This window comes from Somniosus microcephalus, chromosome 10, assembly GCF_052327205.1.
Source record: "Somniosus microcephalus isolate GS21.2 chromosome 10, FLI_Smic_1.0, whole genome shotgun sequence".
NCBI classification, from domain to species: Eukaryota; Metazoa; Chordata; class Chondrichthyes; order Squaliformes; family Somniosidae; genus Somniosus; species Somniosus microcephalus.
In genome coordinates, this window is record NC_140996.1 from 170,799,724 (window position 1) to 170,813,467 (window position 13,744).

The 13,744-nt window shown below is 43.8% G+C and overlaps 1 protein-coding gene across 2 annotated transcripts in view; it reads right to left on the minus strand.

Annotated features, from left to right (window-relative positions):
• The window catches only part of cryl1 (crystallin, lambda 1), a 111,993-nt gene that overhangs the window by 36,469 nt on the left and 61,780 nt on the right, over window positions 1-13,744 (minus strand). For both annotated transcript variants that reach the window (XM_085999162.1, XM_085999161.1), the window contains one exon: window positions 8,761-8,955. In XM_085999162.1, coding sequence (XP_085855288.1) covers window positions 8,761-8,955 — 195 coding nt within the window. The remainder of the gene's footprint in view (window positions 1-8,760; window positions 8,956-13,744) is intronic.

Genomic DNA, 13,744 nt, shown 5'->3' on the forward strand with positions numbered 1-13,744 from the left:
AAATAGGAGCAGGAGTAAGCCATTTGGTCCCTGAACACCACCATTCAATAAGATCATGCTTGATCCTCTACCTCAACACTTTCCTACACTATCCCCATATCCCTTGATTCTCTTAATATTCAAAAATCTATCGATCTCTGTCTTGAATATACTCAACGACTGAGCCTACACAGCTCTCTGGGGTAGAGAATTCCAAAGGTTCACCACCCTCAGTGAAGAAATGTCTCCTCATCCCAGTCCTAAATGGCCGACCCCTTATTCTGAGACAGTGACCCCTGGTTCTAGACTCCCCAGCCAGGGGAAACATCCTCCCTGCATCTAACCTGTCATGCCCTGTAAGATGAGATCATCTCTCATTCTTCTAAATGCTAGAGAATATAGGCCTAGTCTACTCAATCTCTCCTCGTAGGACAATACCCCCATCCCAGGAATCAGTCTGGTGAACCTTCGTTGCACTTTCTCTATGGCAAGTATATCCTTCCTTAGGTAAGGAGACCAAAACTGTATACAATACTCCAGGTGTGGTCTCACCAGGGCCCTATATAACTGCAGCAAGACGTCTCTACTCTTATACTCAAATCCTCTTATAATAAAGGCCAACATACCATTTGCTTTCCTAATTGCTTGCTGTACTTGCATGTTAACTTTCAGTGATTCGTGTACAAGGACACCCAGGTCCCTCTGAACATCAACATTTCCCAATCTCTCACCATTTAAAAAATACTCTGCTTTTCTATTTTTCCTACCAAAGTGGATAACTTCACATTTCTACACATTATATTCCATTTGCCATGTTCTTGCCCACTCATTTAGCCTGTCTATATCTCCTTGAAGCCTCTTGCATCCTCCTCACAACTTACATTCCCACCGAGCTTTGTATCATCAGCAAACTTGGATATATTACATTTGGTCTCCTCATCCAAATCATTGATATAGATTGTGAATAGCTGAGGCCCAAGCACGGATCCTTGTGGTACCGCACTAGTTACAGCCTACCAACCCGAAAATGACCAGTTTATTCCTACTCTCTGTTTTCTGTCCGTTAACCAATCCTCAATCCATGCTAGTATATTGCCCCCTATCCCATGAGCCCTAATTTTGTTTAATAACCTCTTGTGTGGCACCTTATCGAATGCCTTCTGAAAATCCAAATACAGGAAACTTTGTGCTATCCGGCACCGACGGGACCGAGCTGTTGCCGTCCCATCAAAACTGCCGGACAAACCAGCGCTAATGTTGAAACTTACGGAGATTTTGAGCTCCGTAGCTGGCAACAAAGCTTCTAAACACTCGGCCGTACCTTGCAAGCGTCTCTGTAGCTTAGCAACAGCTTCAGCGAGACCTTGCAGAGCCTGACTGGTGAAAAAAAAGCAACGAAAAGAAAAAAAACCTAACGAAACGGCTCCTGATTTTTGCCAGTGGCTCGAGCATTCCGGACAGTTAACCTCCGGATAAACCAAAGTTTCCTGTACACCACCTCCACTGCTTCCCCCTTATCTATTCGTCTAGTTACAACCTCAAAAATCTCTAACAGATTCGTCAAATATGATTTCCCTTTCATAAATCCGTGTTGACTCTGCCCAATCCTATTATTATTTTCTAAGTGCCCTGTTACCACGTCCTTAATAATAGATTCTAGCATTTTCCCTACTACTGATGTCAGGCTAACTGGTCTGTAGTTCCCTGTTTTCTCTCTCCCTCCTTTCTTAAATTTACATTTGCTACCTTCCAATCCGCGGGAACCATTCTAGAATCTATGGAATTTTGGAAGATGACACCCAATGCATCCACTATCTCTATAGCCACCTCTTTCAAAACTCTTACATAGAAACATAGAAGATAGGAGCAGGAGTAGGCCATTCGGCCCCTCGAGCCTGCTCCATCATTCAATGAGATCATGGCTGATCGTCCAAATTCAGTACCCTGTTCCTGCCTTCTCTCCATATCCCTTGATCCCTTTAGCCTTAAGAAATATATCCAACTCCTTCTTGAATATATTTAATGAATTGGCCTCCACTGCCTTCTGTGGTAGAGAATTCCACAGGTTCACCACTTTCTGGGTGAAGAAATTCCTCCTCATCTCTGTCCTAAATGGCTTACCCTTTATCCTTGGACTGTGACCCCTGGTTCTGGACTCCCCGACTATCGGGAACATCCTTCCAGCATCTAGTCTGCCTAGTCCTGTTAGAATTTTATAAGTTTCGATGAGATCCCCTCTCATTCTTCTAAACTCCAGCGAGTACAAGCCCAATCGACCCAATCTCTCCTCATACGTCATTCCTGCCATCCCAGGTATCAGCCTGGTGAATCTTCACTGCACTCCATCCATGGCAAGAACATCCTTCCTCAGATAAGGCGACCAAAACTGCACACAATACTCCAGATGTGGTCTCACCAAGGCCCTGTACAACTGCAGCAAGACATCCTTGTTCCTGTACTCAAACCCTCTCGCTACGAAGGCCAACATACCATTTGCCTTCTTAACCGCCTGCTGCACCTGCATGCTTACTTTCAGCGACTGGTGCACAAGGACGCCCAGGTCTCGTTGCACTTCCCCTTCTCCCAAACTATTGCCATTCAGATAATAATCTGCCTTCTTGTTTTTGACACCAAAGTGGATAACCTCGCATTTATCCACGTTATATTGCATCTGCCATGCTTCTGCCCAATCACCCAACCTATCCAGATCATACTGGAGTTTATCGGTATCCTCCTCACAGCACACACGCCCACCCAGCTTTGTGTCATCTGCAAATTTGGAGATATTACATCTAGTTCCCTCGTCCAGATCATTAATATATATTGTGAATAGCTGGGGTCCAAGGACCGATCCCTGCGGTACCCCACTAGTCACTGCCTGCCACTCGGAAAAAGAGCCATTTATTCCAACTCTGCTTTCTATCCGCCAACCAGTTCTCTATCCAAGTCAATACCTTGCCCCCAATCCCATGTGCCTTAATTTTACATGCTAATCTCTTATGCGGGACCTTATTGAAAGCCTTTTGAAAATCCAAATACACCACATCCACTGGTTCTCCCTTATCTATTTTACCAGTTACATCCTCAAAAAATTCCAGTAGATTAGTCAAGCACGATTTACCTTTTGTAAATCCATGTTGACTTTGTCCGATCCGGTCACTTTTTTCCAAGTGCTCTGCTATTAAATCCTTTATAATGGACTCTAGCATTTTCCCCACTATCGATGTCAGGCTTACCGGTCTGTAATTCCCCGTTTTCTCTCTACCACCTTTTTTGAACAGTGGGGTAACATTAGCTACCCGCCAATCCATGGGTACTGTTTCAGAGTCTATCGAATTTTGTAAGATGACCCGCAATGCATCTACTATTTCTAGGGCCACTTCCTTAAGTACCCTAGGATGTAGATTATCAGGCCCTGGGGATTTGTCGGCCCTCAATCCCATCAATTTCCCTAACACCATTTCCCTACAAATACTGATTTCTATCAGTTCCTCCCTGTCATTAGACCCTATGTTCCCCGACATCTTTGGGAGGTTATTTGTGTCCTCCTTTGTGAAGACAGAACCAAAGTATGTATTTAATTGGTCTGGATGTAGGTCATCAGGTCCGGGGGATTTATCAGCTTTCAGTCCCATTAATTTCTCCAGTCCTATTTTTTTTTAAACAAATACTAATTTCTTTCAGTTCCTCATTCTCGCTAGACCCTTGGTTCTCCACTATTTCCGGGAGGCTTTTTGCGTCTTCTTCCATGAAAGGCCGCGATTGTGTCATCGGTGTCAGGTTGGGTGCAGGTCAGCTGGTTTCCGGCTTCCAGTCCCGCCCCCAGCTGCTTCCACTCCACAGACGTGATTTTACCTTGATTGACCTTGTTAAGGCCTCCTTGCGGGCTTGCCAGCCAATTAACAGGAAGCGGGTCTGATGACGTCATTTGGTGATGAGTCATCTGCCGGTTCTGACGAAGGTTCATCAACCTGAAACGTTAACTCTGTTTCTCGCTTCACAGATGCTGCCTGACCTGCTGAGTATTTCCAGCATTTTCTGTTTTTATTTCAGATTTCCAGCATCCGCAGTATTTTGCTTTTGTTAGTTTTAAAGCAGTTAACTTAATTTTGCTTGTAACGGTTAGCAGCGCTACTATGGAATCAACTTTCCACATACATGATTCTTGACATTTTGTGTCTACCCTGTATAAATACATAGAAAATGTGTAGTGCATAGCAGTGATTTATGGATGAAAAACTGTAAGAACCCAAAGTTGAGTAGGTTATGTGGTTTAATTTTGCAAAGGCAGGTTGAAATGTGGATTCCTACAGCCCAAATGCCAGTTGAAGCCATTGTCTGCCTGATTCTTTAAATCACCAGTATTTAGTTTTCAGCTCTGTTGGATGGAATAGGGGAAAGCAGAAACTACCTCAAAGCCAGAACCAGTTCAAGCGAAGCTTGGAACATCGATAAGTAAAAGGTAGAGCGAAAAGGGCATGGAGCTGCAGCGGGTTGGGATAGCACTCTAATGGGCTGCTACAGGACCTGTACTGTCTTATGACATGACAGAAATGTGTTTGTGCTTTAATTATGGGAGGTTTGTATCAAGATAATGGGCTTGTGGAGAAATATAAAATATTTTGCTCCACTGATGAAAGTGGGGTAGCCGTTATCTTGTAACTGACATTGACTGCGGCAGTCACTGGTGTTGGATATGGAGTCAACTATGTTTATGGTCTCGGGTGACTAGTTCAACATGTGGAACACATGCTTGATCACATTCTGTACATAATAGGTTGACTGGAGGCTGTTTTGTACTTTTCTATTTGCCTATTTTTGGTAGTTCTCAGATATTCTAATGTTTTGAAACTCTTCTTCCAGGTTGCAATTCTATGGCTTTTAGCATGTTCTTTCCAGGATTCAATGGGGACGCAGCAACCCCTTGGGTTTGCCTTTCAGGGTATCCTTGCAGTGCTTTTGCTGGCCATCCCGTGAGCATTTTCCGCCTTTCGGCTGACTGTAAAAGACGGCTTTAGACAACCTAAACCTAAAAATTCTAACAGGACTAGACACACTAGATGCAGGAAGGATGTTCCCGATGACCGGGGAGTCCAGAACCAGGGGTCACAGTCTAAAGATAAGGGGTAAGCCATATAGGACAGAGATGAGTAGGAATTTCTTCACCCAGAGAGTGGTGAACCTGTGGAATTCTCTACCACAGAAGGCAGTTGAGGCCAATTCATTAAATATATTCAAGAAGGAGTTAGATATCTTTCTTAAGTCTAAAGGGATCAAGAGATATGGGGAGAAGGCAGGGACAGGGTACTGAGTTTGGATGATCAGCCATGATCTCATTGAATGGCGGAGCAGGCTCGAGGGGCCGAAGGGCCTACTCCTGCTCCTATCTTCTATGTTTCTTTAAAGGGACCACGCACAATTTTATTTTGACAGTTGATTTCTCAGTGTTTGACAGCATTGAGGTGTTGAAAACACCGACAATCACTGCACAGAGGTGACCTCTTGCACCCAGGCTCTCCAATGAATCCCTCCATAGGCTGGAATAGATGACAGCTGCAGGTGAGGTGACAGAAGCGATCTGTCACTGGTGAGAGGGGTTCTCCCAATGAGGTAGCACTGAACATATAGTTGGATTTAAAAACTTGTAAGTTAAAGAAATCTGTAAATGTTTAAAAAAATGCGGTACCCAACATTTTCTTTGCTCTGAAACTCACCATGTGCAACATTGGATCCTTCACACCACTTCTGCAGTTGTCGTCATTCCACAAACATTACAGCAGACTCACAACACGCCACATTTACCTGGCGTGGTGTCCGGACGTCAGGAAATCCGAGCCAGAAGCGGCAAAATCCAAAAGCAGGCTGAAAACTGCTGGCAAGTACCTGTTAATAGGCAGGTAATTGCCTTTAATCCGCTTCCCGCCGCTAGGTGTCGGGTCCAATCGCAAATTGGGGACCCGACACTTGGGAAAGCTGTTTGGAGGCGGGTTGATGGCGGGATCGGAACCCGCCGTCAATCAAGTCAAATTTAACCTCTGACCCGCTTCCAAACCCGCCCTCTGAGCGCCGGCAAAATCGCGGCCAAAGTATTTGTTTAATTTCTCTGCCATTTCCTTATTCTTCATTATAATTTCTTCTGTCTCAGCCTGTAAGGGACGCACATTTATTTCCGCTAATCTTTTCCTTTTTACATACCTATAGAAGCTTTTACAGTCCGTTTTTATGTATCTCGCTAGTTTACTCCCATACTCTATTTTCCCTTTCTATATCAATTTCTTGGTCCTCTTTTGCTGAATTCTAAAATTCTCCCAATCCTCAGGCTTACTACTCTTTTTGGCAACATTATAAGCCTCTTCCTTGATCTAATACTATCTTTAACTTCTCTCGTTAGCCATGGTTGGACCACTTTTCCTGTGGGGTTTTTGTGCCTTAATGGATTGAGGGTTCTTAAAAATGCACCAAGGAAATATGTAGAGAGGTGGGCTAGATGGACTGAAGGTCCTGCCTGTCACTATGTTACTAAAATGGCATTGGGGTCCTACATACGTCATAGATTAATGAGGCTCCTGCCTGATAGAGGTGGGCACCTCGACTGTCCAGCTGAAAGCGTCAAGAAAAATGGTAGTGGAGCATGAACAGGGCGGTAAGTCCACCACCTCCAATTTAACTCTGCTACCGTTTCATTTCTGCCAGGCAGAGGGAGTTAAAATCTCCCGCCTTATGTGGTCATGCATTCATTCATTCAGTTTGTGGGACCTTGTATGCAAATTGGCTGTTGTGTTTGTCTGCATGAGGATGTTAAATGCGCTATATAGATGCAAGTTCTTTCTATCTGCCAACAGATAGTAGTTAGTCTGCTTGGGAGGTCATTAGGAGCATTTTGAGTAACTGTAGTGGAAATTGTTTAGGCATGCACAAAATAAATGAGAGTTTTTTTAATAACTGTTCTAGTGAGTTATCCAAGTTAGCTTTGAAAGAAAACAATAATAAGCTCTTATTTCTTTCATGATCCTTTTAATTTAAAATTCTCTACCATGTCCCACAATTGTCCATTCCCTGTCTCCTACTCTGCTCCCCATGTCCCCCCTTCCACTATGCTGTGTAACCTGAAATCCTACTCCCACCACCCTACTCACTGGCCTGGCATCACGCTGAAGCATCATAACCATTCTCCAGATTATCTGTTAGCATGGGAGATCCACGATCATAATTAATAATTTTAGCTCAGGTACTGTATGTGCCATCTGTATAGCAAACCAAGACTTATTAAAATTTATCAGATGAGCAACCGCCCTACTACTTTACAGAACGCCAGTAAATTTAGAGAAAAAAGAATGTATGTTTTTATTTCCTAAAAACCCCCCACAAATTTCTTAGCCAATTGTTGCTCACTGAGAAGCAAGGCTACGTGATCATTATGAGTACAGGATGGGGAGCAGAACTTGGAGAGGTAAGGAGCACAAAGGGATAACTTTCTTCAGCAGGAGTAGAAAAGCAATGCCCATGATTCTGGGTGGACACCAATGTCCCTTTTGTCTCCAAAAACTGCTCAAGTAAATTCCATGTATGATATGGTCGCTGCTTGCATTAGCCTGAGGGGACACATTTGTAACATGGAGAACTGCTGTGATGTTCAAGTTAAGAGGTTCACACTACAGCAGTAACTACCTTTACATCAACAGTTTTCTTCCATGTATATACACCTAAGCATCACCACCCACTTATGCAACTTACACTTATGGTTTTGAAGGCGAATTCCAGGGGAGAGGGGCAGAGTGCCTGAAAGATTGGGATCTGATGCTGGAGCAAGGAACATGCAGTAATTCAGCATCTAAGGGATGGAGGGTGCAGTCTAGGACATGTGACTGCAGAAAATTCCCTAGATATTATGGACTGAGGCCATAGAGGGAGTTGAAGATGAGGATTTTGAATCTTATTCTTTGAAATTAGTCAACCACTGTAATAAAACCTTTATGAAACAACAAAAGCAAATTTAGCAAGTAAATATTTATGTGTAATAGCCACATTTTTTCCTATCGTTTAGGCTTTTCCATACCACAACCACTCCCTGAAGAATAGGCAACCTGCTCTCAGATACCTAGTACAGGAAAAGTTCTGATATCCGGCACCGACGGGACCGAGCTGCTGCCGATCTATCAAAACTTCCGGATAGACCAGCGCTAATGTTGAAGGATAGGAGGTTTTCATCTCTGTATCTGACAACAAACACTGTTGCTTAGCAACAGCTTGTAAACACTCGGCCCGTACCTTGGAAGCATCTCTGAAGCTGTTGCTAAGCTACAGAGACGCTTTCCAGAGCCTGACTGTTAAAAAAAATGCTAGGAGAAGAAAAAAAACCTAACCAAAACGGCTGCTGATTTCTGCCGTTAGATCGAGGTTTCCGGGCATACAACCTCCGGATAAACCAAAGTTTCCTGTAGTGGCACTCTAATTGGTTCCTGGAGGATCTACAAGAAATACACGGTTCAAATTTTCTTTCTTTCCATGTGGGAAAGTGCCTGATCTCAGGAACTTGCAAGAGATGAAGCCTTGTGGCACAATGTATTGAAGCACCAATACATCTGCTATCTCATTAAACATCTGTACCAATATTTTCAACATTCAATTTATTTCGCTCTTAACCACACACAGACCAGGATTTCCCTCTATACGCATGGCTAATTGCAGTATACAATAGTTGATTTTACTAATTGCATAATTGCTGTAACACTCAAAAATTCTCATAAATATATAATAAATTGTAAAAGAAGGCATACATACATTAACAAGTCTCCATGACTCTCCAATGATCGCATATTGAATTCGATTCAAAACAAATCCATCAATCTCTTTGGTCAGTTTGACTGGCGACTGGCCAATATTTTTCATAAGTGCATAGGTTTGTTCCAGAACAGCAGGATGTGTTTCAGGATGAGGAACTAGTTCAACCAGAGGTACAAAGTATGTTGGATTCACCTGAGAACATAAACACAATTTTTCTCCCAACTTTCCTTATTAAAGCAATTTTATGCCATTGCAAACTTTGCAGATGGTGACAAGGGACAGTAAACTACTGAGCTATCATATAATACCCATTATATATTGGGACCATGGGTCTGCAACATCCCACAACCAACCACATCAAAAAAACTCCCTTCTTTATTTTCTATATCTACACTTAAAAATAAATAGACTGCATGCAAGTAAAATACTGCTGATAGCGAAAGGTGTGAATCTCTTTAATTCAAGCTGAAGTGCTGCTGCAGACTCAAGAGAGGTCATTCTGCAAAGGTAATTCTGCAATCCCATGCTCTTAGCGGGAAGCCGTACTTGTAGGAGTCCAGGTCAAAAAAGGTTATTTCTCTAATGCAAGCATTATATTACAGTTCTTACATCCTGTAAAGCAATCACTATTTATTATCACCCTCAGACTAAATTCCATAAAATGTAGAGAAACCTCTCAGAAATGTTAGGCCCTTCATCATTAGTTCAATACTCAATTACAAATGAATTATGCCAATACAGTATAGGAAAAATTATTGCTTATGACAATGTTGAAGTCAACTTAGAGCACAATCATAGAGTCAGAGTTATACAGCACGGATAGAGGCCCTTCGGCCCATTTTGTCCGCGCCAGCCATCAAGCCCTGTCTAATCTAATCCCATATTCCAGCATTTGGCCCGTAGCCTTGTATGCTATGGCATTTCAAGTGCTCATCCAAATGCTTCTTAAATGTTGTGAGGGTTCCTGCCTCCACAACCCTTTCAGGCAGTGAGTTCCAGACTCCAACCACCCTCTGGGTGAAAATGTTCTTTCTCAAATCCCCTCTAAACCTCCCGCCCTTTACCTTGAATCTATGCCCCCTAGTTATTGACCCTTCTACTAAGGGAAAAAGCTCCTCAGTATCCATCCTATCTATGCCCCTCATAATTTTGTACACCTCAATCATGTCCCCCCTCAGCCTCCTCTGCTCCAAGGAAAACAAACCCAATCTGCCCAGTCTCTCTTCATAGCTGAAGCGCTCCAGCCCTGGTAACATCCTGGTGAATCTCCTCTGCACCCTCTCCAAAGCGTTCACATCCTTCCTGTAGTGTGGCGACCAGAACTGCACACAGTATTCCAGCTGTGGCCTAACCAGTGTTTTATACAGCTCCATCATAACCTCCTTGCTCTTATATTCTATGCCTCGGCTAATGAAGGCAAGTATCCCATATGCCTTTTTTACCACCTTATCCACCTGTTCCGCCGCCTTCAGGGATCTGTGTACTTGCACACCCAGATCCCTCTGACCCTCCGTCTTGCCTAGGGTCTTACCATTCATAGTGTATTCCCTTGCCTTGTTAGTCCCCCCAAAGTGCATCACCTCGCACTTTTCCGGGTTAAATTCCATTTGCCACTGTTCCGCCCATCTGACCAACCCATCTATATCGTCCTGCAGACTGAGGCTACCCACCTCGCTATTTACCACCCTACCAATTTTTGTATCATCTGCGAACTTACTGATCATACCTTTTACATTCATATCCAAGTCATTAATGTAGACCACAAACAGCAAGGGACCCAGCACCGATCCCTGTGGTACCCCACTGGCCACAGGCTTCCAGTCACAAAAACAACCTTCGACCATCACCCTCTGCCTTCTGCCACTAAGCCAGTTTTGTATCCAATGTGCCAAGGCACCCTGGATTCCATGGGCTCTTACCTTCTTGACCAGTCTCCTGTGCGGGACTTTATCGAAGGCCTTACTGAAATACATGTATACCACATCCACTGCGTTACCCTCATCCACACACCTAGTCACCCCCTCAAAAAATTCAATCAAATTAGTCAGACATGATCTTCCCTTGACAAAGCCATGTTGACTATCCCTGATTAATCCTTGCCTCTCCAAGTGGAGACTAATTTTGTCCCTCAGAATTTTTTCCAATAATTTTCCTACCACTGATGTTAGGCTCACTGGCCTGTAGTTCCCCGGTTTTTCCCTACTTCCCTTCTTGAATAATGGTACTACATTAGCGGTTCTCCAGTCCTCTGGCACATCCCCTGTGGCCAGAGAGGTCCTGAATATATGTGTTAGAGCCCCCGCAATCTCTTCCTTTGCCTCACACAGCAGCCTGGGATACATTTCGTCCGGGCCTGGGGATTTATCCATTTTTAGGCCTGCTAAAACCGCCAATACCTCCTCCCTCTCGATGTTAATATGTTCGAGCATATCACAGTCCCCCCGCCCTATTTCTATGTCTACATCGTCCTTCTCCATAGTGAAAACAGATGCAAAAAATTCATTTAGAACCCCTCCTACATCTTCCGGCTCCACACACAGATTGCCACTTTTGTCCCTAATGGGCCCTATTTTTTCCCTAGTTATCCTCTTACCCTTAATATACTTATAAAACATCTTAGGATTTTCCTTTATTTTGCTCGCCAGTGTTATTTCATGGCCCCTCCTTGATCTCCTAATTTCTTTTTTAAGTATCCCCCTGCTGTCAGATAAATGCACTGTAAAACCATATAGATTACTCCATGCAGTTCTCATGCAAATATTGTCATGAAAATCAGTTATATATTGGCCAATAACATAGCCATAGCATTAACAGAATGAGCTCTAACAACAGAGGAACAACAAAGAAATATCCTAGAACCAATTTGTGCTAACATCGTTTGGTAATAGGCTTAACATTATTACCCAGCAAAACAAACTATGTTGGGCAACTAGGAGCGGGCAATAAAGGTAGCCTTCCCAGCAGTACACACATCCTGAGAACCAAAAACAATGGCTATTGTAATCTGCTGCTGAAACCCTCATCCATGCCTTAGTCACCTGCAGACTCGACTATTCTGCTACTGACCTGATCAGTCTCCCATCCATCACCCTTCCTAAACTTTAACTTATTCAAAACTCTGCAGCCTGTATCCTATCCCGCACCAACTCCCGCTCACCAATCATCCTTGTACACGCTGACCTACATTGGCGCCCGGTCCCCCCAATGCCTCCAATTTAAAATTCTCCTTTTGTTTAAATCCCTTCATGACCGTGCCCATTCCTATCTCTGTAAGCTCCTCCAACTCTACAACCCTGAGAAATCTGCATTCTTCCAAATCTGGCCTCTTGCACATCTCCCCCCTCCCTTTGCCCCAGCACAAGCAGCTGAGCCTTTTGCAATCTTGGTCCTATACTCTGGAGCTCCCTCCCTATACCCTCTTCAAAACCCATCTCTTTGACCAAGCGAACATCCTTCTTCTCCATTTTTTGTCTGAATATGCTTCTGTGAAACATGTTGGGTCATTTTTCTATATTAAAAGGTGTTATATAAATGCAAGTTGTTGCTGTTATTTAACTTCCTGAGCGAAGATGTCCATATGAACGCAATCTTCCTGTGCCTTTCAGTTTGCATCTTTGTCCAATCTATTATCTCTAGTTTTCTACCTGTCTTCCTTCATAATTTTTCAGATAAGACGTTAAACCCAGGCCCTGTCTGCTCTCTCAGGTGGATGTATAAGATCCTATGGCACTATTTCGAAGAAGAGCAGTGGCGTTAACACCGGTGTCCTGGCCAATATTTATCCCTCAATCAACATCACCAAAATAGATTATCTGGTCATTATCACATTGCTGTTTGTGGGAGCTTGCTGTGCTCAAATTGGCTGCCATGTTTCCTACATTACAACAGTGACTACACCCAAAAAGTACTTCATTGGCTGTAAAGCACTTTGAGACGTCCAGTGGTTGTGAAAGGCGCTATATAAATGCAAGTATTTCTTTATGGGTGTCAGCCATGGCTCAGTAGTAGCACTCTCGCCTCTGAGTCAGAAGGTTATGGTTTCAAGCCCCACTCCAGAGACTTGAGTTAAAAAAATCTAGGCTGACACTCCAGTGCAGTACTGAGGGAATGCGGCACTGTCGGAGTGTGCTGTCTTTCGGAAGAGACATTAAGCTGAAGCCCCGTCTGCTCTCTCAGGCGGACGTAAACGATCCCATGGCAGTCTTTCGAAGAGGAGTTGGGGAGTTATCCCTGCTGAGTTGGCCAATATTTATCCCTCAAACAACATCACTAGAAACAGATTATCTGGTTATTATCACATTGTTGTTTGTGGGAGCTTGCTGTGCACAAATTAGTTGCAGTATTTCCTACATTACAACAGTGAATACGGCCGCAATTTTCTGCTTTGAGGCGGCTTGGGAGCGGGTCAGCTGCCTTCCGGGTTCCAGTCCTGCCCCCAACTACATCCGGCCCACAGACGTAATTTTACATCAATTGGCCTTGTTAAGCCTGCCCTGCGGGCTTGCCGACCAATTAAGAAGCCGGTGTCAGATGACGTCTTTTGATGACGCGTCATCTGTTGGTTTTCTTAAAGGGACCATGCACGATTTTTTTTAGTTGATTTTTCAGTGTTTGACAGCTTTGAGGTGCTGCAAACACCGACAATCCCTGTACAAAGGTGAGCTCTTGCACCTAGGCTCTCCAGTGACTCCCTCCTTAGGCTAGAACAGAAGGCAGCTGCAGGTGAGGTTACAGAAGCGATCTGTCACTGGTGAGAGGTGGGACTACATATACAATTCAAAACTTGTTACCTACAGAAAAGTCTAAATGCATTAAAAATGAATTTCCCGACATTTTCTTACCTCTGAAACTCACCAGTGCACCATTGGATCCTTCACACCACTTCTGCAGCCATCAGCAATGTATAAACATTACAGCAGACTCACAACACACCACACTTATCTGGCGTGGTGTCCGGATGTCAGGAAGCCCGCAGTAGCAG